At 38.9% G+C, this 24,560-nt stretch overlaps 1 protein-coding gene across 4 annotated transcripts; it reads right to left on the bottom strand.

Moving 5' to 3' along the window:
* Positions 1-4,761: 4,761 nt before the first annotated feature.
* Positions 4,762-15,987, bottom strand: LOC137027331 (GTPase IMAP family member 9-like). Of its 4 annotated transcripts, none has more exons than XM_067395422.1 (4): positions 11,660-11,784; positions 10,499-10,600; positions 9,926-10,153; positions 4,762-6,455 (listed from the first exon to the last, which is right to left on the bottom strand). In XM_067395422.1, exons 2-4 carry the CDS (start codon positions 10,524-10,526, stop codon positions 5,572-5,574), a joined length of 1,140 nt encoding a protein of 379 aa, XP_067251523.1. In that variant the 5' UTR covers positions 10,527-10,600; positions 11,660-11,784; the 3' UTR covers positions 4,762-5,571. The 4 variants fall into 4 exon arrangements, 3 of the variants coding, with proteins under 3 accessions (XP_067251523.1, XP_067251524.1, XP_067251526.1); XM_067395423.1 differs by having other exon boundaries at positions 9,926-10,150; XM_067395425.1 differs by having other exon boundaries at positions 10,504-10,600; positions 11,660-11,694.
* Positions 15,988-24,560: the final 8,573 nt, after the last annotated feature.

Here is a 24,560-nt window from a genome sequence, read left to right as displayed (position 1 = left end):
ATTATTATTATCGTTTTTACTTACGATTGGATTTAGTTCTTCAGGAAGAATGTGTTTCTCCTTGCGGCTGTACGCTTGATGAAATCATCTGCTATGACATCCAGATTTTCATTCCTAGACATATTCTTGTGACAGTTTAATACAGCAACATGGTTCAGTCGTCCTTGACCCATTCTGGAACGCAGATATGTCTTTAAGACGTCGAAGTCCTGAAAATGACCTCTCTGAAGTGCAAGACGTGACAGGGACTGTGAGTGCCAGTTTCACAAGTTTGGTGAGTTCTGGTAACATGGTTCTCAAACTGTCTCCCTTATCCCCTTTTAGGAAGTCCACTACCTCTTGAAAGGTATTTAATTGGACACCCCTCTGTTTTGCTGTCTATGCACATATCACGATGGAGTCTGCTTTCATCCAAGTCATGCCCATAGACTGTGAGATGGTCTTACAGTCCCCCTTTCCTGTCATGAAATTCTCAATATCTTGCATGTGCTTAACAACAGTCCATTTGCCTTTCCTCCAGCATCACCTTTGTCACATAGACACAGATCCTCGAGAAACTCCATTATTGCGCTGTAGTTTGAAGCAATAGACTGTAACAAAGCAGCTTTCAGTGTCCAGTGCGTTGGGCACAGTGGCCTCAAAGACTGTGCGTCTTGGCATTGAAATTGCTGAAACCAAGCGATTCTCTTTGGAGAATTTATGATTAGAGTGATCAGTTCACGGATAAGTACCAGGAAGTTTCGGCAAGCTGGAATGTTTTGGGCAACATCCTGTACCATCAGATTAACAAGGTGGGCCATGCAGTGGATGTACAGGGCTCGGGGCTCCATTTCTTGTAGACCTCTTCAGATGCCAGAAACGTTTGCTGCGCTGTCATAACACTGTCCTCTACATTTTTCGATCGGCAGTGAGAATCTCTTTAAAGCATCTTTCAAGAGTTCAACAAGAGCATTTGCAGTTGTGTTAGATGTCTCGTAAAATCCAACGTATAATTCCTCCAACTCCAAATGTTCTGTTACAAAACGGAAACATACTGACACCTGCTCTTTAACTGTAATGTCAGTCGTCTCATCTAAAATCACAGAGAAAAACTCAGCACTTTGTATTTCTTTGATTATCACTCGCAGTACATTATGGGCCATAATTTCCAGCATCTCGTTGAGGATATCATGAGAAAGCCACTTGCTCTCCTTGTGAGCCAACCATGACTTCAGCACTGGCACATCTTGAGCTCGCAGCTTTAAAAGTTGAATCAAACTGGAATCCTCATCTGTGTGCCCTCGAATTGCCAATCCCTGGCACGCAAGAAATTGGAGGGATGATAAACACGCAATAAAGCAATTCTTGCGTCTTCCATCTGCTTTTGTTTTCCTGAATTTAGAGCAGTTGCCACATTAGTACCAGCACTGGCGGCACTAGCAATACTAACCGCAGCTCGGTGTAGATTTGATCTCTCATGACACCTAAATCTTTCCAGTGCTTTTGACCAGCTAGAAAAGCCATCTTTTACAAACGCCTTAAAAGATTCTTGCTCATGTGTGGTAGATGGGAGCGGGGCGTGCATGTCTTTTGCTTTAGAGCAGAGATCACAAAATACCTTGGTTTTGGTAGCATCGTATGCTATCCAGTGGAATGTTTTTTCCAGTGATCTCGATATGTTCTTGACGCGTTCTTTTGACTCCCGGCTTCACAGCTGCTGTTGTTGTTACACAATGTCAACTGGACATATGAAGTAGCAGCATCACTGCTAATTGAAAAAGGGCTAGTGTCAATTGATTTGTTCGTTTTAATTACAAACCTATCCATTTGAAAGCTAAATTCAAAGACGAATTGACCTTCCGTTACAATAACAGTTTAATAACAACGCCCACCACCGCTTTGAAAAGGCGGGCACTCTATCTATATCCATATAAGCATATGGTAGATATTAAGACCTGCGATATCCACCAATCAAAGAGGTCCCCGAATTTAAATATATTTTTTGATTGGTTAAAATTAATGGAGAATATCTCGGGATTTTCCACGGGATCGGCGCCTATGCCTGATCTGATATGTAATGATTCATGTACAGTCAGATGTTCTTTGTTTGTGTGTCAGTAAATCAAAACTGTGACTAAACGTCAACTTGTATTGTTTCTCTTAGTGGGATGAAAATAATCTGTTATTTAACTGTGATTAAATTATATAAAGAAAGCCATCAAAGAAAGCTCACTTTGCAATCGTTGGAGCAGCGCGTGCTGAAGCTGTCAATCAAACAGCGCGAGTTTATCGTGGCTGACGCGCAAAACTCCCGTTTTATTCAACAAATCTCTTAGTTATATCACGTTTGCACTGTTAGTGAAGATGAAAGCATTTGTTAGTGTACAGAAATTGAGTTGCAATGATGAGATCACTGCTTTCATGCGCTCAACAACATGTCTGTGATCGAATACAATGTTCACCTCTGCAACCTTTCAATACACAATCTAAATATAATGCCATAGATCTAAATGTAATGCAACACTTTTCACGATTAGTTAACCTTGAGAGCTTTAATAGTAAAAACGCGCTAAAAGAGAGAATTAAGCTGCATTCACGTCACCTCGTATTTATCGGAATCTTGAAATGACAACACGTGACGTTATATTCGGAGCTGTTCACGTAGTTTTGGTCCTTGGACTGGGAATTATGTGTTTCCATGGCACCACTATCAACGCCCAAGCGGCAACCTCCCCCGTTTCTCGTGAAGCCAATACGGAAGTGACTTAAACTGCAATTTATCGACTGCCCGCTAGGGACAGGCTGCAGAAGTGAGCAGAATCTCATTGACCATCATGTTAAATTAGCCAAGTTTACAGCAGAAAAAAACATGTTTACACTCTGGTTCAAATTGTGGTTTTGGTCTATGCTGCGAATTTTGCCCTTCATGACAACTCTGAGGGGGTGAATTTTTTTATAGCTCATCTGTTTAAATTATATTAAGCCTTAAAGTTCTGCATAATTAAGGGCGTGGTCACTTGAGTGACAGGTATGCCGCTGCTGTCTGTGAGCCGTCATGTTACCTCAGCAGCTCATTTCAGCCGCTGAATTTGGCATCTCAGCCGTATTTGTGTTTTTTTCTGGATTATTTTATACAATATATGGCTTGCTGCATACTCGGGACTGATGTGCGTCTGTGTAGATGTGCTCGCATGCGGAAGATTATAAACAGAACACAAGTTGTTGGATCGGCGTGGCATTGGCTAAAAGTTTTGTTCCTGAGATTTACTACAATGACAATACGAGGAGGATATACAACTCCGACAGCACTGTTTGGATAACTAAAACTGCTGCACTATTTTGAAAAATTATACTTTGGATAAGTGCTCATTAGTTTGAGGGAACATTTGAGAGATATACATCTGATACATATTTATATTTTTCCCAAGTGACACGGCTTGGATACATCTCGCGATCTCTATTTCATTATAAAGGTATGAAATCCCATTTGATTTGTGTTATTTGCACACCCCACACAAATTAATTAGCCTACTGGTGTTAGAGCATCAATAACGTTATCGTAAAAAAAGCACCGTAGATTGACAGTAAACCTTTAGTAATGATATTGTCATCTTTATTAATATTTTTAGATAGTATCTAAGATAGATAGCTAGGGCGGGCGTGGTGTCAGCAACAAGTCGCATGGGCTCCAACTTCATCCCGCCTCTTTGCCCCTTTTCAGTTATCCGTGAGTGACGTGCGGTGATGCGCAGCTAAGATGGCAGCGGCCTCATTTTCACGTCAAAACTGCTGTTCAGAACTCTATGGGTGACGTCACGGACACTACGTCCATATTTTTTTACAGCCTATGTCAACGCCTAATAAATCAATCTACAGCGGCCACGTGGTACATCTGGGAGCTTTCAGAAAACTCCCAGCTTACAAGCTGTAATTACAGGCTCTACTAGGACGTAAACGCTTTTTACAAGCTAGGCTACGAGGTCGCGTGAACGCACCATAATACTTGGCTATTTCAAATGGAAAGATGTTAGCCAATCACAGTAGTGGGCGTTTACACTGAAGTCTCACAGCAGACACGCCCCTTAAAACAGAGCTTTCAAAGCAGAGGGCTAAAATCAGGGTAGGAAAAATGCCTTTTATTTATAAATTATGACAATTTTGGATGTAAAAAGCATACTAACATTATAAGTGCACCCCAGGAAACATTATAAAACAATAAAACAACACAGTTCATGACCTTGATTCATGAAAGTTCATGATTTTTTTTTTTTAAATAAAAGGATTACAATGTAAAAGATTATTATTGTGTGCATAAAGATAATGCTTTGGTGGAATCTAGCTTCTCCCTGTAGATGGTCTGATCGAGCGCTTTAACATCGTGCACGAGCAGATGCGTTTCCAAAATATAGAAGCCTTCCGATTTTTTCCAAGTGGATCCGGACACGCCCTACGTGCACCTATGCCGTGCGCTTTAGACCATGCGCTTTTATTAAAATAGGGCCCATAATGTTAATGTGAGATGTCCATAAAAAAAAGAAAATAATAATCATTTTAAAAATCTGTAATTTTTTTCTCAGAATTGGGAAATAAACGTCTTTTCACAGGGAAAATGCTGTAAAAATTTAAAAATTATTTCAAAATTTTTTTTATTTATAAAACTACTAGATTTTTCTTAAATGAAGGTAAATATCATGAAGTTTAATATATACATAAATATAGCTGAGTGATGATTAAGCATTATTGAACACAGCTGATGATAATAAGCAGAATCAGTGAAGAGAAACAAGAACAGACAAAAGAGAAACATTATCTACATCATACAAAACCACAGCCTGAAATAAACTGAAACACAGCCACATCAACTGAAATAAAAGACATCAAATCTCTCAGGATCTCAGCAGAGGATTAAACAACTCCACAAACACCATTACCAGCTTCACTTATTACTTTAACTTTAATTCTGTCACACAAAAGTTCTTCAGGTCTAGATGTCAATGTTTTAATGAAAATTATATTTGTCACCATTATTGCATTAAGTGTTTACTTTAGTTGGACAGTTTGCATTTAATATTTTAAAATTAGATTTTCTCTAGGTGTTATAACTGTGTTTGTTATGGCAAAACACTCAAGAGAAACTGTGATCAGGTTAGAATGATAAACATAAAATCATCATGTAATGGTTTGCATTACTGATCTCATTTAGACCCTAATAGCTGATGATATTGTTCTGATATTCTGATCTGATGTGATCAATTTCACATTACTGATTATAGTGAACATGCGAGTGTACATCTTAACATTCAGCTGTGATAGTCTGAAGAAAATTTAAAATATTTACACACACACACACAAAAAAAAAACTCTTTAATCTCCAGCATCATGTAAACACTCAGTATGCATTGCAGCATGAATCATTGTTACTGTTGTTGAGATTCATGTGCTGAGTCTTGATGTCTGTGTGTGTCAAAAGTGATTCAGGAGTTGTGGGTCATATTGGTAAATGTTTGGCACCCTGTGCTGCCATGCATTTCACTTTTATTTTATTTTCTTTTTTTGACTGTGTAGGATATATATATATATATATTATAATATTTAATTATTATAATATATAAAAATTGCAACAAATGCTAATAAACCTACAACAACTGATACCAAACCTACTGCCTGAGTCACGTTGAATCTTTCTTCCATCTTCATGTTTTCCTCTTTCAACCTCTCATTTTCCTCTCTCTGCCTCTCCAGAGCTTCCTTGTATATCTTTTTCTCTTTTTCCAACATCAGTCTCTCATTTTCCTCTCTCTGCCTCTCCAGAGCTTCCTTGTATATCTTTTTCTCTTTTTCCAACCTCTGTCTCTCATCTTCCCCTCTCTGCCTCTTCAGAGCTTCCTTGTACATTTCATTTGTATAATATTCTCCTCCGTTCTCCATCACCATTCTTACTATCTTATCCATCAGTTCATTAACCTGTGATGGATTTTTATCTTTGTTATTGAAAACATGATATCTGGATTTACACTGTCTAACAAGCTCTTGAATCTGCCTGTTTTCAGTCAGAAACTCATCTATAGGTTTATCTATCTGATCTCCTCTAGTGAACAGAATGATGGAGTAATCAGCAGCTTTTTCTCCAAAGTTCTTCTGAATCCATTTCACAGTTTTCTTCTCCTCGTCTGTGAATCTCACGTCCAGTCTGATGACCAGCAGAAACACATGAGGACCAGGAACAGACATGTTAACACATTTCTCAATCTCATCCTTCAGTTGATTTTCACTGATTTTTGTATCAAACAGTCCTGGAGTGTCGATCACTGAGATGCTTCCACCTTTCACCTTCTGCTGATGTTTCTGGCATGTCTTAGTCACAGATTCAGAAGAAAAGTTTTCTTCAAACACATTTTCTCTCAGGATGGTGTTTCCTGTTGCACTCTTCCCAGCTCCAGTTTTACCAACCACCATTATCCTGAGATCTGACATGACTGTAGAGGATAAAAAGAAAATTGGTCCTGGTATTAACATGTGTTTCAAATGCATGTCCTGTGACTGCTTGTGTTTGGATTTTGTTGAGACTCTCCCCTCTTATTTCATTACACCCTGTCAGTTTCATTTAATGCCCTCCACTTTAAGTCATGATTCAATTTTGAAAGATATTGATACAAAAATGTATTTTTGACTATACATCTGATATCAAAGATATCTACAATGCAATTTTATCTAGTCATATTTCTATGGATTTATGAAGTATAATTCTTAGTATTTCTATGGATTAGTAATTCTTAATATTTCTATGGATGTACTAAGTTTAATTCTAATTAACTTCCTAGTGAAATTGTAATTCAAGATACCTCTAGCAAGTTAAAAAATATATAATTAGTGATATTACTGCTTTAAAATGGGATGTATATTCAATCATTATTAAAAATATCCAAAATTAATTTTCTTATCTGAAATTAGGATATTATTAGTCAATCAAGCATTTAGCTCGATAAGAATTTTCCTATTGTCACTGTAAAGCTGCTTTAAAACAATATGTATTGTGAAAAGCGATATATATAAATGAAGATGACTTGACTTGTAGAATTAATTATATAGATTTATGACTGGTAAAAACTTTCATTTTTACTGCTGCCTGCCCACGACTGTCCACCCCTCTAAGCCACGCAGGGCCACATCTGCCTTAATGGCCAGAGCCTATTCTGCAGCCTGTCATGCTGTATCCGCTCTCCACACGATGGTGGTCCTTCGAGTGTTCCAAGCCAAACTCCTCCATGCTATGGATGAGTCCAGCCCATACCCTGCTACTTTCAAGTAGCATAATGACCTTTGTCACCCGGAGGGCGAGGTCGGTAGCAGTGCACACCTTTTGCATAAGTCAGGGGTCAGCACTGCCCTCGTGCGGCTCTTTGAGCACCTTGGCCTGGTGGGACCTGGAGGATGGTCATGGCATGCAAAGCTGAAGCGGCCTGACCCACAGTGCTTAGGATCACCACACCAGGTGGAGCTGCTCTGAGGACACAGCTGCATCGCTACAGAGCAGGGGGGTGCTGGCGATCAGCGCATGCAGCCCCCAGCCTTGGGCGCTCGGGACATGATGGAGGGTTCCACCCAGGAAAGCATGGCCATCAGCTCAGGTTCAGACTCAGCAATGTTGGCAACCCAAAAGGAGGCAACACAGCCAAGTCCTCATCTCCCGAGGACTCAAGCCCACCTTGTGATGCAACGATCGAAATTTGATCATCTGCTGGAGCCCTGGCGAGAGGGACCAGCAAACTCAACTAGAAGCACCACAGCTTGCGGTGTTTGTGAGGGGGTTGTGGCCTGAAGAGGCTGTCTCGTCAGGGAAGCCCACATCATCACCCTCAGATCACCCTGGCCACCAGCTAGATTGGAACTAGATTAAGGTGTGGCCGAGGGGACTCTATACCATTTCATGTAGTCAAGTCTCGATCTCAAGACCGAGATGGTCATGTTCTCGCAGTGGGAACATGAACCATCCATGAATTCAGCCTTAGCGTGCTGAAAGCCCAGACATGTGACACAGCGATCATGGCTGTCAGATGGAGTCATATACTGACCGCACCCACAAACACACGGGCGGAATGACATCTTGAAAAAGACGCAAAATCAACCTGTGTATACTCTTTTGCTCAAAGAGAGAGAGAGAGATAAAAAGGTCTTACAACAGTGCTGAAGCACCCAGGGGAGAGAGAGACAGGAACAGCAGGAATATCTAGACAATCTCTGCTGGAATGTTAGTCTGGGTAAACCCAGCCTGATCTGCCGGCGATTTGATTTCGCTCGGCAACTCAGTCTGGAAACCCATGCATTCATTTCTGCTGCGCTGTTACACTTTTGCGGGAACCAATCACAGACTGGCTTATCCACCTTGCTCGCTATTGGCGGGTATAACACGATGACGATAGAGAAGCGACGGCAAGCAGCTTTCAAACTCTATCTGATCTACCCGTCACTTCAATATAACAATGCACAATCACAGTGACGCCGATTGTGTTAAACATTTACCTTATCTGCGAGAAATGTAGCAGAGCGTTGATCCGACAGTCTTTTCATAGGAAGATTACAAATAACGATTAATGACACACAATGATTCTCTGCTGTTATTTTGGTGGTTTGCTTCACGATGTGAGTACAGGACTCTTTTACTTCAATGCCCCTTGATTTTTTTTGGTTGTCATGACAATGACGTAGTTTAGGGCGGCTATATTCCGCGTTCATTTACACTGAACCAGAACAGTATCAGAGTCGCCTTTTAAACTCTCGATGATGCTGAATGACTTCTTTAGTTAGCAAAGAAATTGCTCGAGTGGGTGTAAATACCGATCACTTTCATGTTTTTTTTCTGCAAAAATCGATCGATGCCATTGCTGCTTCTGCAAACCGCGGATCAATGCTACAAACCAATACAAACTAAACCTGCGTCTCAATCAGCTCCCTAGTTCCCTAGGTCATGAATCAGTATATCATGAAAGTGAATGTGGCTGATTCCCTGATCAGTGCCCTGACTACTGAACTAGGGAGCTGATTGAGACACACGGTAAGCCTGTCTGGAGTTTTCTCATTGCTCTGCAAAGTACGTCACCCAGATCGTTGATCTGATTGGTTGAAGGACTATCCAATTGCGTGACTAATGCTCGTTGATCACGCCTCTTGTGCAGTAGGAAATACATAGCAAATTCCCCAGACCAATGTTCAATTTTAAATTGAGCTTGTACTGGTGATAGCCAGACTACTGGAATGTGCCATCACACCAACACAAACTGAAGGCTCGTAGAACACACTCCTGTGAAAGGAAAAGCAACTATGAAGTGTTCGGCTCCGAAGTGAAAGCTTGAATGAGAGTATGTTTGCACTGCTCCTTATACATCCACAGAGTGGGGTGGAGTTCGCAATGCAAATTTCGCAGACCAAGGTACTTGGCGTACTATTGCCTCGTTTTGTTACCACTCAAAGGTGAATGGGTTCTCGGGCAAGACCCCACTCGTCAGTTCCGTTCTGATGCAACTGAAAGGGAACCAAGGTTACATTAGTAACCGAGTATTCTTTTACAAATGTGAACAATCTTTGAAGGATAAACAAAAAATGTTTTGGCCATCACATTAAAAATTAACATTTAAATTGGATAATATTCAGTGTTAATTACTTGAGAGTCCTTGAAAAGTCCTTCATTCTTAAAAGCCTAACAGTGTCAAAGCTAAAGCTATATGATTTATCTTTGGCTGTTTTTCCTCTCTTCTGTCATTATACCTTTGCAGATATTTCAATTTAATGCATTTCAATTGGTCAAAAGGCTTCAATATATGTAAATGTGCTTGTGATATTTGAGAATGGCTGCAGCAGCAGCATGTTTAGGGTCAGGAATTAATGAAAATATGATGGACTGTCACATCGAGGGAGCAAGATTTGATGATGTCATAAGAGTTTGCCATACCTAGGATTTTTGAGAAATAATGCCACTGGTCTTTTTCAGTTGTTAGATCCTTGTAATTGTCCCTTTCGCTGTTGATATTTTGATTTAACTCTTCAACTGTGTTCTTGCAACTATTTAACAGGTCTCTCTGTTCTGTGATGGTGCTGCGCTGCAGCATGATGGCGATTAGCAGAAGAACACATATGAACCCGAGACTCACTGTCGTCAAAACCAAACACCTACTTCCTGCTAACAAACAGGAAGAAAACACACAAATCAATTAAGAACAATTCCATATTGTTACATATAACACCTAAAATCAACCTTTGTAAGTAAGTGATTGGGCTTTTTAAAGAGTGTTCCTTTTGAAAGCACTTATATAATAAAAATCATTGGAAATTAATGTACGGTAAAATATGCAAACAAGAACATGCTGAAAAAAGAAAAAGAAAAAAATCTCTGGTAACTTAATACATTAACACTGAAGCATTGTTCTTAGAGAACAATGACTGAAATTTGATGTAATATTTCTCAGTATGTAATAGTCCTCAAAAATTAACACCATCTCTGCTACAGAATAATCTTTCTGCTTACTAAACTTTTCCTTCAGATTTTCCTTCATCTTGGTGGCTCTGTGATAGAGGTCCAGTAGCAGTGCCACAGGAAGTAGGGGTGTTAAGGGTGCTGCAGCAACCCCTAGCGTGGAGCCAAGAAAAACATTTTAAAAAATAAAAAAAAATGTTTTAACAAAATTAATTAAATAAATAAATATAATTTTATTAATTTGTCAATTCATTAAAATTAATTTGAAACATTAATAACTGAAAAAAAAAATTCAAACTGTAACATGTCTACAGCCAACATCATTGCAATGAAAGGGAGAGCGAGAGAGTCTATTTGTCCCTTGGCAGCAAATAATCACACATTCTAGTTATTTATTAGCATTTTACTTAAGCGGATATAGGGATGTGCCAATTTTCCAATGATAAATAAACTTGTGACAACACCAGTGTTAACGATCACACCCCATGTTTTACAAGATATGACTGTCAATGACGCTCACGATCTGCAGCTCTTATTTTGAGCTTTAGCGTTAGATCTTTCCTCTTGGAACAAAACAAATGCTAATATTGATTCAATATTACTCTTAATGAAAAAAAACCAACAATAAAATAGTACAATTACAAAACGAACAAAGTCTGATAATATGGTATACCCACATTGTTACAAATAAATGAAAGGTCTTGCTTTAAAGGGGTGATGACTTGAGAAACCAAATTTGCCTGGATCTTTTGGCATATAAGAGGTCTTTGTATCATTAAAAATTCCTGCAAGTTTCATAGCTTAAAGCCGGGTGCACACTGTGTGATTTATAGTAGTCCTTAATGACTGTTGCTTGTTAGACTGTACAAACATGATCCTCATGTCACACTGTGGGATCAGTCAGACGAATGAGTTTGAGACTGTGATCCGTGGCTAACAGCTAATGCTAAACTGTTGGAGAGATTTATAAAGAATGAAGTTGTGTTTATGAATTATACAGACTGCAAGTGTTTAAAAAATGAAAATAATGACAGCTCTTGTCTCCGTGAATACAGTAAGAAACGATGGTAACTTTAACCACATTTAACAGTACATTAGCAACATGCTAATGAAACATTTAGAAAGACAATTTACAAATATCACAAAAAATATCATGATATCATGGATCATGTCTCCATCTGCCATTTTTCGCTATTGTCCTTGCTTGCTTACCTAGTCTGATGATTCAGCTGTGCACAGATCCAGACATTAATACTGCCTGCCGTTGTCTAATGCCTTTCATAATGTTGGGAACATGGGCTGGCATATGCAAATATTGGGGGCGTCCACCCCGACTGTTACGTAACAGTCTGTGTTATGTTGAGATTCGCCTGTTCTTCGGAGGTCTTTTAAACAAACAAATGAGATTTATATAAGAAGGAGGAAACTTATATAAGAAGGAGTGGAGTTTGAGACTCACTGTATGTCATTTCCATGTACTGAACTCTGGTTATTCAACTATGCCAAGGTAAATTCAATTTTTAATTCTAGGGCACCTTTAAAACACGCAGCTTTACAATATTAAACATGAAGTTCAAGGTGTTTACAAGCCAAAGCAGTTTGCCATCTCAGTCAGTCCTTAGAAACATTTTAAACAACTTAAAACGTTAGTTGAGAAAGGCATATAGCTCTTCATAACATTGTAATATACATAATTCACTCACTATATTGCTAAAAGTATTAAAAACAACACAGACGTATAAACAACATTAAAAAGATCTCACCTGCTTGAGTTGGATGTTTTTCCCCTGTTGTCTGTTGTTTCTCCTGGCTTAATTTCCCGCATTTATCCTGTTTTTGTTTCTTCTGGCTTGAGAATGTCAGAGGTCTGTCTAATGAATTCATTCCTTGTATATTTATTTCTTCACCAGTTGTTTTCTTTCTTTGTCTGATTTCTGGTTCAAACACAGCATTTGTTGCTCCTTCTTCCATTGCACTGTTCGTTTCAAAAGTTTCCTGCAATACTTCATCTTGTCTCTCTTTCTCTTGCTCTTTTTTTCCATACTTCTTTTCTTTTGTGCACCTATTATTGTAATGTTGGCCATCATTCTGTTCGATAAATTCATCAATCTTCTTTAGAAGTTTTTTGACGTGATTTTGATTTATCTCATTTCTATTGTTGATCTCATGATATTGTTCTCTGAATTTTCTGACTAGGACCTTAATTTTTTCACTGAGTATAAACTCTTTCCATTCTTTACTTGACATTTGTTCTCTTCCAATAAACAGCACCATTGTGAACTTCAAAGCTTGAGCTCCAAAGATCTTCTCAATTTCCTCCGCAATGTTCCTCTCGTTCTCCTCAAAGTTCTCCAGGTTAACGACGAGCAGGAACATGTGAGGACCAGGATCAGAGAGGTCCAGACTCTTCATCATCTGCTTCTGCAGCTCTTCAGTCAGTTGAGTGTTGAAGAATCCAGGAGTGTCAATGATGGAGATGTTTCTGTCTTCTACTCTTTCTCGCTGTATCTCACTCTCTCTGGTTCTGCTCTCTTTAAACGCCTCTCTACCCAGTATTGCATTTCCCATTGAACTCTTTCCAGCTTCAGAGACTCCAAGCAGCACAATCCTCAGATCATGTGCATCACCTGTCAAACACTTCATATCATTAAGTGCAGCCTTTCATTATCATGTTAAGTTCAAATTCAGTTTATTTATATAGCACTTATAAAACAGCCACACGCCTGACCAAATTGCTGTACAAAGGTTTAGAAGGAAGAAGTAAAGGAAAAGATACAATCAACACAACTAAAACACAGTTAAAACAGTGTCTGACAATTTATACAAAACTAAATGAATGTTAAAAAACCCTCAAAACAAAACAAGGTATAAACACTTAAAAACATAAAAACACAGCAAGAACCATTAAAGAAGATTAATTATAAGACACAGAAAACAATTATGTTTTAGTAGAGACTTTAAAGTGGTCAGGGAAGGGGATAATCTGGTCTCTAAAGGCCGATTATTATACAACCGTGGCCCAACCACAAAAAACACTCATTGCCCTCTACGTTTGAGTCTGGAATGTGGGACTAAGAGAAGGTTCTGGTCATTGGATCTCAAACTACTGGAAGGAGTAGCCTATATGGTTGCAACACTACAGATAAATAGTTGTGGGCTATAGATCACTTAGAGATTAATAGACAAACAAGAGTCAATGAAGGGTCATCAAAATTGGAGTGATATGAGCTCTTTTACAGCTATTATGGAGGAATCTTACAGCAGAATTTGAACTAGTTAAATATTTATAATCTAGTTAATATTTATAATTCTAGTTAAATTTATAATCAGAATATAGTCACTTAAATAGTCAGGCATAGCATTAAATTATTCAAACATAAAACAGCATAAAAAATAAATAAAGACATAGGCTACCTCATGTTCCTCCTCGGCTGAATTCAATTCGACCATCAGTTTCACACTTTCGCGTGAAAAAAAAAGCTTAAAAAATTATTGATTGAATAAAATGTGTGTTTTCACAAGTGTGCTGAAATAATTTTCTCTTGCACTGACAGCTGCTGTGATTACAAAGGGAAAGTGCGGTGCTCGTTTTCTGTGTAATTAATTCATAAGAAAAGTTATTGTTTTTCTTAAGATTTTTTGAGTACTTCATATTCCACATTGACAAAATGTATTTTTAAACCTAGTTATTTTATAATGTTTCCTATTTAGTCAAAAACGAAGTAGATTATAGGAAATGGCTGATATTTGCGCAAAAAAATGCTACTTTGCCGCCACCTGCTGGTTAAAGTGGTAATTATTGTCTTTTTTATTTTTAAATAAGTGTTTTCTATCAAATTTTGAATTTCCTACATTTTAAAACATTCGGTTTTACAATGGGGACAATCTCAGAAGGATGAACAAATAATGTTTGTGGTCATCACATCAAAAATAACATTTGAAGTGCTTTGAAATGCCCGAGCTGGCTTACGGACAACCAGGAAGTAACCATGAATATAGCTTTTTTCTAGAGTTTTATGATTTAGGAAAGGTTTGATTTTAGACAACAGATGAAGCTGATAAAAACTAGAGCCTAGTTTGTTGAGCTTTACAAGGCCCAGGGTCCGTACGTGTGAAGATCTAAACACAGATAGTCTACCCAGATCTAAGCTGGTTGCCTGAGAATTATCAGTGGGCCCAAAAACAATCACCTCATTCAAAGTGATCTCATGAGAATATGTGTGTATTTTTAAGTAAATTGTTACTTACGTTTTCATACACACAAAAATGTACAATATTGACGGAAATGTACGTATCCAAGTGTGAATGTGTATGAATTCCCATGTATTAAAGGTGCAAAATGTAATATTTTTGCAGTAAAATATCCAAAAACCACTAGGCCAGTGTTATATATTTTGTTCACTTGAGTACTTACAATATCCCAAATGTTTCCAACTATTTGTAAATCGTGAGAAAAAGCATTTAATATGAAATCGATCTATCTTACTGCAGTGTGTAACAGTGTCTCACAGCAGCCAGCGAGTGAACACACAGAGTAACGTTATAACATAATTTAACACTCTCAAATGTATCTAATATGATAAACAGAGCTGTGTTACCTCATACTCATGACTGGAAAAGCGGAAGCGGCGCCGGCGACTGTGACATAATAAAAATTCCGCTGCTCGTGAGGGGTGTGTTGTGCAATTGCTCCAGCTCATCGTTCAGCTCCACAACACTCGCTCCTGCTCTGCTTCATACTACAGTAATGTTAATAATCTCATCCATGAACATGATTTCTTCCCGAGTCCTATCCTGATTCTTTTGCACCGGCTGTTGAGGTGAAGACCACATGTCCCAAGATTCCGCACTCAAACTTGGCGTCATCAAGCTATGTCTTTGTTTTGAATAGGCCTCTAGCGACCTAGCGGACGAAATTATTACATAGTGCACCTTTAAGTGAAGAAATGGCATTTAAGACATCCAGCCAGGAAGAGTTTAATAGACAAAGATGTTGGTCGGCATGCAGATCCGATAGCGGTGAATCCAAGAGCAAATGAGCAGGATTCCATAAAGTACTGATTAAAATTTTAGCCAAACTGAGGAGAATAGGACTGAGACAATGTTATAGTGAATGAGAAAAGCTAGGAAGAGACATAAAATCAGCTTATGGTCCAAAAGCATAAAATCAGATATACAATATCACTGATTGAGACTGAATGTCTTATTTGATATGGTAAATGTTTCTAATATTCAAATTGTATCCTAGTTTAATCTCCAGTTAATACCATAGTTTCCTGCTACTGCGTATCATGCACAATTTCATGCTATCATTTGGCATGCTCTTTTTATACCAAAACATATCATATCATATATCATATCATATATCATATCATATCATATATCATATCAGGTCATTTAATTTACACTAACCTTCATTTTCTGATGCCATTATGTCTCAGTTTGTTTTTTTGCCGTGACTCTCTGTCTTTGTCTGAACGTCTTTGTCAATATGAACTACAGAAAGAGAAACTACAAGTGTACGTGTGTGGCAGGTCTAGTAGACTTTTTTTTTTTTTAGGGTTGTCCCTGGTAAGAGTCCAGGGTGGCGTAGTCGATATTTTTTAATCTTCAATCCCTCTGTGTCCTGCCACACGTGCATAACTGCTTGTGCGTTCTACTTATTACAGCTCGAGTTTCCAGCACACCTACATGCATGACTATGGCAAGCCATTTTGTTATTTATTTTCAGAATATGAATTCTTGATAACAACAAATGCCCCCCCCCCTGATTGGCCAATCAAAGATCAAGCTGTCATCATTTCTTACTCAGCTCCACGCAACAGAATAATCTATTCTAGTCTGATACATTTTTCTACGAAATTATTACAGTGTTTATTGCAACTACATTTAATCTCTTTCTCATCAAACAGCCTTCAAACATGCATTCTTGCCGTACATTTACGTGTTTAAGGGTAGACTATGAAATAACACTTTGAACAAAGCCAGAGATTAAATTTAAAAAAAAAAATTTTTAATATATATTGCCATCTATCACCGTCATAAATAGACAGAGGTCCGTAAATGCATTCACACAGCAAATGCATAATGCATTGACATTTTATGTTTTAAACAATGCTTTGAATACAGAAATATTAGATAAATTACAAGATTAAACAAAATATTGCCAGTAGGTTGCAGCAAGTCACTGTGTTAATGAGTCATTTTATTCAATTGATTCACTCGAAACGCTGATTCATTCAGTAATAAAAAGGCTGTATGGCTGGTGAATCACTCAACCGAAGGAACGAACCACTACTCTGTGCGCCTATGCTGCGAGTCGCACAATGATCTGTGACTTTGCTTTAGAAGTTTAGCTGTCCGAAAAAAATAATAAAAATAAAACGTTGTTTTGAGTGACATCAATTAATAGCCTACTAATTGGTAATGAAATGAACTCAGTTTATTGATCAAAACAACAGTCAGGACTGCTGCTTTACACTTCACTACAATGTAGCCTACATTCTCTCAAATACGTTCTCTCTGCGCTGTCCAGTTTTGGCTCACAGATTTCAAGAGTTGATCAGCTAAATAAAACAGCGGTGTACCAAATAGCCTACGCAGGTAAAATACTGTAGATAGCCTAGGGGTAGTTGTGACAGCAGATGCAACGTAAATTAATATTAAATATGATAAACCAGTTCCTTGGCACGCAAATTTATGTGTAGGCACAAGAAAGCTCTGTGCCCCATAGGGTTTGTGTCGAGCCATTCATTAATCTGGTTGTTTCATGAGAAATATGCCTAGAATGAAATGTCAGAGTTAAGAATCTGTACAACTATAGCAGGAACTGAGAAAGAACTGATAACAGCAGCTTGATCTTCACTTAAATTCTCTCTGCGATGTCCAGTGCGTTGATCAGCGTCTGCAAAGATTTTGAGAGTTGATCAGCTAAATAAAACAATGGTGTGCCAAATACATAGGCTAGGAGTAGCTGTGAGAGCAGATTCCACGTAATGTCTCAGACACGCCAGGCTCCAACACCCACCAATCACAAAGCACTCCATCTCCGGAGTACTGATCATGCACACCTGCACCTCATCAACTCACCCATCAGCACCACTACTAAAGGCACTCACACACATCCTCACATTGTCCGGTCTCGTTCACATCAAAGGACTTAACTCTATGCTTACTTCAAGGACTCCCTTTGCTACTTACCTGTCTCCATCGTCTCCGAATTACCTCCTGTGTTTCCAGTCCGTGTGTGAGTGTCGTCTGTCTCCATCGTCTCCTCTCAGTTACCAGCATCTTCCCTGCAATTCACAAAAGGACAGTATCATTGCTTATCCACTCATCATCCACCTCTACAACATCCACGTACTCACCTGTACCTCTGCTTGTGTCAAATAAACAACTTTATATATGATCCTCTTTCTCAGCCCCGTCTGTATTGTAACACATAAATGAATATTTAATGCAATAAATTAGTATTTCACAGAAGAAAGCTCTGTCTAGGCTCTCCCCTGATACGGGTTGTGTCAAGCCATTTATTAGTCTGGCTGTTTGATAATAAGATTAAATGTAGTTGCAATAAACTCTGTAATAATTCAGGCTACAAACAAATGTATCAGATAGTGGTGGTCAGAATTATTGGCACCCTTGGTAAATCTGATCAAAGATGACTGTAAAAATAAATCTGCATTGCAGTGCTGCAGTGTAACAAAAGATTGCTGAGCTTCACAAAATAGAAAGTGGATGTAAGAAAATAGCTAAAGCATTGAAAATCCTAATTTCCACTATCAGGGCAATAATTAAGAAGTTCCAATCAACTAAAGATGTTACAAATCTGCCTGGAAGAAGACGTGTGTCTAAATCATCCTACTGCGCTGCGAGGAGGAGAGTTTGAGTGGAAAAAGACTCTCCAAGGATCACAGGTGGAGAATTGCAGAGATTAAAGCAGAAAGCATAAAAAAAAAATAAAAAAAAAACATCAAACAGCACCTACATCCCCACAAGGTTTTCAAGAAAAATCCTCTGCTCTCATCCAGAAACAATCTCAGTTGTCAGACAAGACTGGAACTTCAAACAGGACTGGCTTCTATGGTCAGATGAAACTAAAAAAAGAGCTTTTTGGCAGCAAACCCACCAGATGGGTTTGGTGCACACATGGATAAAAAGTACCCCATGTCCACGGTTAAATCTACTGCTGGATCTTTAATGTTGTAGGCCTATTTTTCTGCTGGAAGTCCTGGACATCTTGTTCAGATACATGGAAAAAAAAAATCAAAACCTGACCGCTTCTGCTAGAAATCCAATAATGGGCTGTGGTTGGATCTTCCATCAGGACAATGATCCAAAACAAACATCAAAACCAACACAAAAATGTGTCACTGGGCACAAAATGAAGCTTCTGCCATGGTCTTCCCAGTCCCCTGACCTGAACCCTAAAGAAAATGAGTGAGGTGAACTGAAGAGAAGAAGCACCAACAAGGAGCTGGAATCTGAAGGATCTGGAGAGATACTGTATGGAGGAATGGCCTCTGATCTCTTGTCAGGTGTTCTCCAAACTCATCAGGCATTATAGGTGAAGACTCAGAGCTGTTATCTTTGCAAAAAGGAGTTGTAAAAACTATTGAACAAAAGCGTGCCAATAATTGTAGCCAATGTGTTTGGATAGAAACATTTATTTTATAATGTGACTTTCCCCCCACTCTCAATTCTTTTTCTTCAATGAAAGGTTAGATTTTTGCTAATTTTATGAATTAAAGATCAAAAGGATAAACAATGCAAATTTATTTTTACAGCCATCTTTGATCATATTTACCAAGGATGTCAATAATTCTGACCACCACTGTAGATTATTCTGTTGCACTGAGCTGAGTAAGAGCTGATGACAGCTTGATCTTTGATTGGCCAATCAGGGGAAAGGGCATTTTATTCCCACCCATGTTATTCAAGCTGTTTATTCATTTTGGTTTTATTGTTTTTCCATTTAGCGGATTAGAACAAATTGTGATAAACAAAAGTAAAAATATGAAAAAAGACTCAAGATTTGTTTATTTATGTTTATGTGATAAATGAACGGTTTATTCGTTTTTCCATTTAGAAGACAAAAACGAGAAATCAAATTATCTGAAGGTACATGGACCATAGGCTAATACATAACTTGATTTTAAAACTGAAACGGGCATTGCAGAACACAAATAAAGAATAAAGGCAGATCAGGCCGAATATGAAGGCAACACTCTTAAATGTTCAGCGTTTGCCACTTATAGAAAACCATTAGAAACACTTAGCATAAAAATATTGTCCTTCCACTTTGTTTACGTTGCTGTTGTTTAGCAGTAGATACTGTTGATGACAAGAAAATGTGTGAGAAAAGGGCATGGGAATTTTGTCTTAATAAAAAAATTACATATTGTGGTATAATTTTGTCAGGCTATAGCCTACAAAGCGTCTTCTAATCCTCAACAATTTCTTGATATAAAATAACATAAATAACCTAACAGCCAGACAAAAAAACTCACAGTAATTTAGATGCTGTTTTGGCCTTTATTCATATAAAACAGAGTAAAAAGCAAAAGGATGGGATCAAGACCACAAGCGGGAACGTTAGGTTACTTACATAACCCCAGTTCTCTGATAACATGAGAGCTAGGTATCTCACTAAGGGAAAGTCATGACAGATCCTGGCTGGAAGCGCCAATTACGCCATGTCTGTCAGTAGACAGACCAATCACAACAGTGATATGGGAGTCCCACCTCCCTAATGTATACCAGTGGTCCCTACTTAATTCATAGCATATGTAAGTGTGTTTGGAATAGTCATAAGTGTGGTGAGATGTCTCACTCATGTTATCTGTAGGGTTGGGTATCGTAATTTTAACGATTCCGATTCCGGTTCTGCTTATCGAATCTAGTTCTTATTGATTCTCGATTCTGATTCCAATATTTTTCTTTATGGAGAGAAAAAAAAGAGCAAATACTTTAAGAATAATGTTTTTACCTTTATTCTTGCCACAATTAGGCTATAACCAGTAGGCTGTAACTGCTTTTGTACCCGAGAGTGAGACGGTGCTATTGCTAAGCTGTATCTGGTGCTTTAGGACTTGCGGCTGGGTTAGAGTTCACAGTTTGTCATTTCAAATGTAGGCGCATTATTTCAAATGTTACATAAGTAACCTAATGTTCTCTTTCATATGTTCACCCAGTATCTCACTAAGGGATATAGACAACTCCCATATTGCAGATATGCTGTCCGAAGCAGGCATGTCAACCAACTCAGTGATGTATGTAACAAACACAACACCCGCAACTATTCTATGAATAGAACAGGAATATATGTGAACAAATATCAAAGAACACCTCAAAAACAAGTGCTTTTTTTTTTTTTACACACTTAGGATGGAATGAGCCAACGATGGCTCAGTGACATCCAGTCTATAAAATTGGACAAATGTCTGAGGAGCTTCGTGAGATATACGAGACCGGTGCAACACGTGGCTGACGCTCATTATCACTCATGTCACTAGCCTCACACTGTTCCCTCACGGCCCTCACCCCGCCCTGCTTGTCACAATGCTAATGTGAAAATATGCGTCCTTCAGATCGACTGACGTAATATTTTGATGACACCTTTAAGGTCAACATATTTAACTTGTATTTTATGAGGTGTTTGTTGAGGTTCCGTAAATCCAGAATGGGATGTAGATCCCCTCTTTTGGGAATGACGAAGTACCGTGAGTAGAAGCTGTGGTGGCTGTCCTCTGGCGGCACAAATCGAATTGCTCTTTATCTCAATAAAGAGGTTATTTCTTCCTCTAAAATCTGAGTGTGACTCCCCTTCTGCTGCTGACATTAACACACTGTTGAAAAGTGGAGGTTATGCAGCAAATGCAGATGATAACCCCGGCTTATTGTGGAGAAAACCCAGGGGTGTATTGCGCATGCGTGCCAGCTTTCTGCGTGAGCAACGAGCAGACTGAAACAGCTCTCCTTATCACTAGTGACGTGGTGGCGTCGGAGCTGGAGACTGCAGCTCTGATCTGGACAATTAGGTTTTTGCCTGTTTTTCTTTTCAAACATTGCTGTGCCCTCGGCCCACTCCATGGATGCACAGGAAATGTGTTTATTATTTTCACACCACACATGTCTTTTTGAAAACAGCCCTCTGTTGAAACCCCGTGGGTGGAGGGAGGGGAAATTCTCTGTGGTGCACTGGTGCCAACTTCACAACTGAACTGGTCACTAGATAACTTTTCCTGTGAACAATTCCCATGTCTGACGCTTTCTCTTGGCAGGACAGGGCTCTTTGATGGAGGATAACAACAGATACTCAGCGAGTGCTGTTGATCATCCTTTTGTGCTGAACATAATGAAGGATTAGGTCACTCTCCATTTCTTCCTTCCCTGGGGGTTTTCTGGCCAGTGTCTTTGCTGCTGCAAAGGAAGGTTTCCCCTCGGCTGAGCTGGTTTAGATTGTGGCTCAGCCTGCTGAGGCTGAGAAGGTCTATGACCTCTGAAGGTTGACTGACCACTCCTCTGGGGGGCTTCAAACCCAGAGCATGGTGGCTGAGAAGTCCTAGCAGAGGGTCTGCGAGGAAGGCAAGTTTGGAGCGCCTCACTTTCCGGTTTTCTCAGATTGCATCGTTGTCGCATAGTAGTGACAGATGCTTCGAAAAGGGCTTTAGGCTCAACCGGAGCATCCAAGAAGTCCACTTTCTCTCTGTCTGACAGCCCAGACAGTCCCAGCCAGCCAGAGAGCTCGCTTGCCCACCACTGCCAGGCCCATGCTGCGACCACAGCTCTGGACCGTGCCCCTGGAAGTTCTCAGGTTGAGATCTGCATCCCAGCATCCATCTACCACCTCCATAAGCTCTGCTTGATAAGCAGTGAGGAGAGAGGTGGCATTAAAGAGCCCTCACTGTCAGTGCAGAAGAACGATAAATCTTCTGAAAAACTGAAGCTGCTAGGTGCTCAGTGCGTCCTGGCAGTGAAGCTGAAGCAGAGGAAAAGGCTGCTCTGCGGTTAGGGCTGAGATGATGTGCCACTGACAGAGACTTCATCCATAAAATCACCCCAGCTGCATGACGCAGGGGGCTGTTTAGTCTCCTCCGCTGTTTAGTCTAGCAGTTGCCATAACCAAAAATAGTATCCAAGCTAGATATATCTAAAATAATTTGCTGTAACACGTTAGTTTTCTTAGTACACCCGAAGCAAATACATTACCACTACAGTAAAACAGACCCACTAGCAAAACAGCTGTGTTCGGTGACGTACCTTCACGGCTCGTCTCAGAACAGTTAAACAACTATTTTGAAGACAGGTCCTGCTGAAGGATAGAGCTTCCAATTTGATCTTCACGTGGAAGAGATCGAGAATGAAGTAGGGACCACTGGCAGCCTATAGTAGGGAGGCGGCAGGGGCGTAAATTTCATCGGACAGTAGGGGGGGACAATAAACATAAAATTTCTCAAGAGCAATTTTTGAAGGGGACACAAATAATACAGCCACAATTTTACTTATAAAGGATATATGCAGGGGTTAAATTGAGCCGGGGCCGTCTGGGGCTGAGCCCCGGGACATAGGCTTATCAGGGCTCGACATTAACGATTAATTTTTTGAAGGAGCAAGAGAAAGAGAGCTTTACTTGTCCTGATTAAAACATCAATAACAAAAAGTTAGGGAATCACCAAAATGCAAGCATGATTCTATTACATTTAGTGTAAGTGGCGATTGATAATGGATAATATAAATATTAATAAATATTTTATTAATGAATGATTCAGCGTTTTGAACGAATCGGTTGAGTCAAAGATTCAGTAATAGCCTATTCCAAAACACCTGCCTCATTCTTGAATGAATCAGCCATTTGAACAAATCGTTTGAATGAATGACTAGGACAGTCACTTGCCGCAACCTACTACCAGTTCAGTTTCATGTTTAAATTTTCCCAACATTTCTTATTTGTATATTCAAAAATATTTAAAGAATATCATAACATTATTTAATGCAGTTGTAATTTTTCAGTGTAAATTATTTAATTTGATTCATAACAGTCCTGCTTTATTTTTCTTATTGAATTTATTGATCAAATGTAAAAAAAAAAAATGAAATAAGATTAGGGGAAAAAATGCCCTTGGGGTAAATATCACAAATATGCAGATATAAATATGCAAAAGCTGACGGAACACTGTTGAGTATATAGCTTCAGAATAAATTATATTTACACCAAAAAAAAATCCAATTTTTTCCAGACAACTTTTTTGGTCGGACAAGTGACCAATTTACTTGTCCAAAGGACAATACCCTGTATTTTGTATTGATATGCTCTCCTTTAGGCCTACAGAAAGATTTTGTTATCAGATGTAGCTTTGCACACTGCCAATATCTAGAATGATTTTGATCTGCATTTTAGTGTTCATAGCAGAGGGCTCTGTCGACTTATTTTTGGTTTGTCAATTGATAAGATTTTGTAGGCTTTGCATACTCGTGCACTCCTCGAAAGCCTGAAATTTAACCACTGGATATATGTAACGTAATGTTACACAGAAGAAAACCTTACTACTATTATTAGTGTAGCATGTAGACTGCCATTATGCTCAATGTTTCTCTTTGGTTCAATAAAAAAAACTTACTAAATTGACCAAAATATTCAAAATCATTTATTTATTGGAATATTTTTGAAATTTTTTACAACCAAGTCACCAAAATATGAATATACTTTGAGCAAAACCCAACACACGACAGTAAATCTTCTAGCCTTATTACAGTATCACACTGTTAATTGTTGTTGGTGTGGGTGACATAGTATCCAACAAGCTATTGTAAACAAGCTACCAAACACGCTAGGTAACATTATAATTGCTAAAATAGCGGACTCACGGGAAAAAAAAAACATGTTATCATCTTGCTTTTTTTGTTATGACTAATTACTCAGCGTCGTCAGCATTAAAGCAAAAATAACCACTTCATCCGATGTTTTTGAATAAAATAGCCTTAACAGCCGACTTACCAGAGCTCCTCTCAACTACCGTCTGTCTTCTCTCCCGCCGGCGCCGCCGGATTTCTACACGCACGAGTGTGACGTGCGCGGTGGACCAAACCACTGTGAGGCAAGGGAGGGGTGACT

This window comes from Chanodichthys erythropterus, chromosome 9, assembly GCF_024489055.1.
Source record: "Chanodichthys erythropterus isolate Z2021 chromosome 9, ASM2448905v1, whole genome shotgun sequence".
NCBI classification, from domain to species: Eukaryota; Metazoa; Chordata; class Actinopteri; order Cypriniformes; family Xenocyprididae; genus Chanodichthys; species Chanodichthys erythropterus.
The sequence above is the reverse complement of the archived record's forward strand: the minus strand, read 5'-3'. Positions and strand labels throughout refer to the sequence as shown.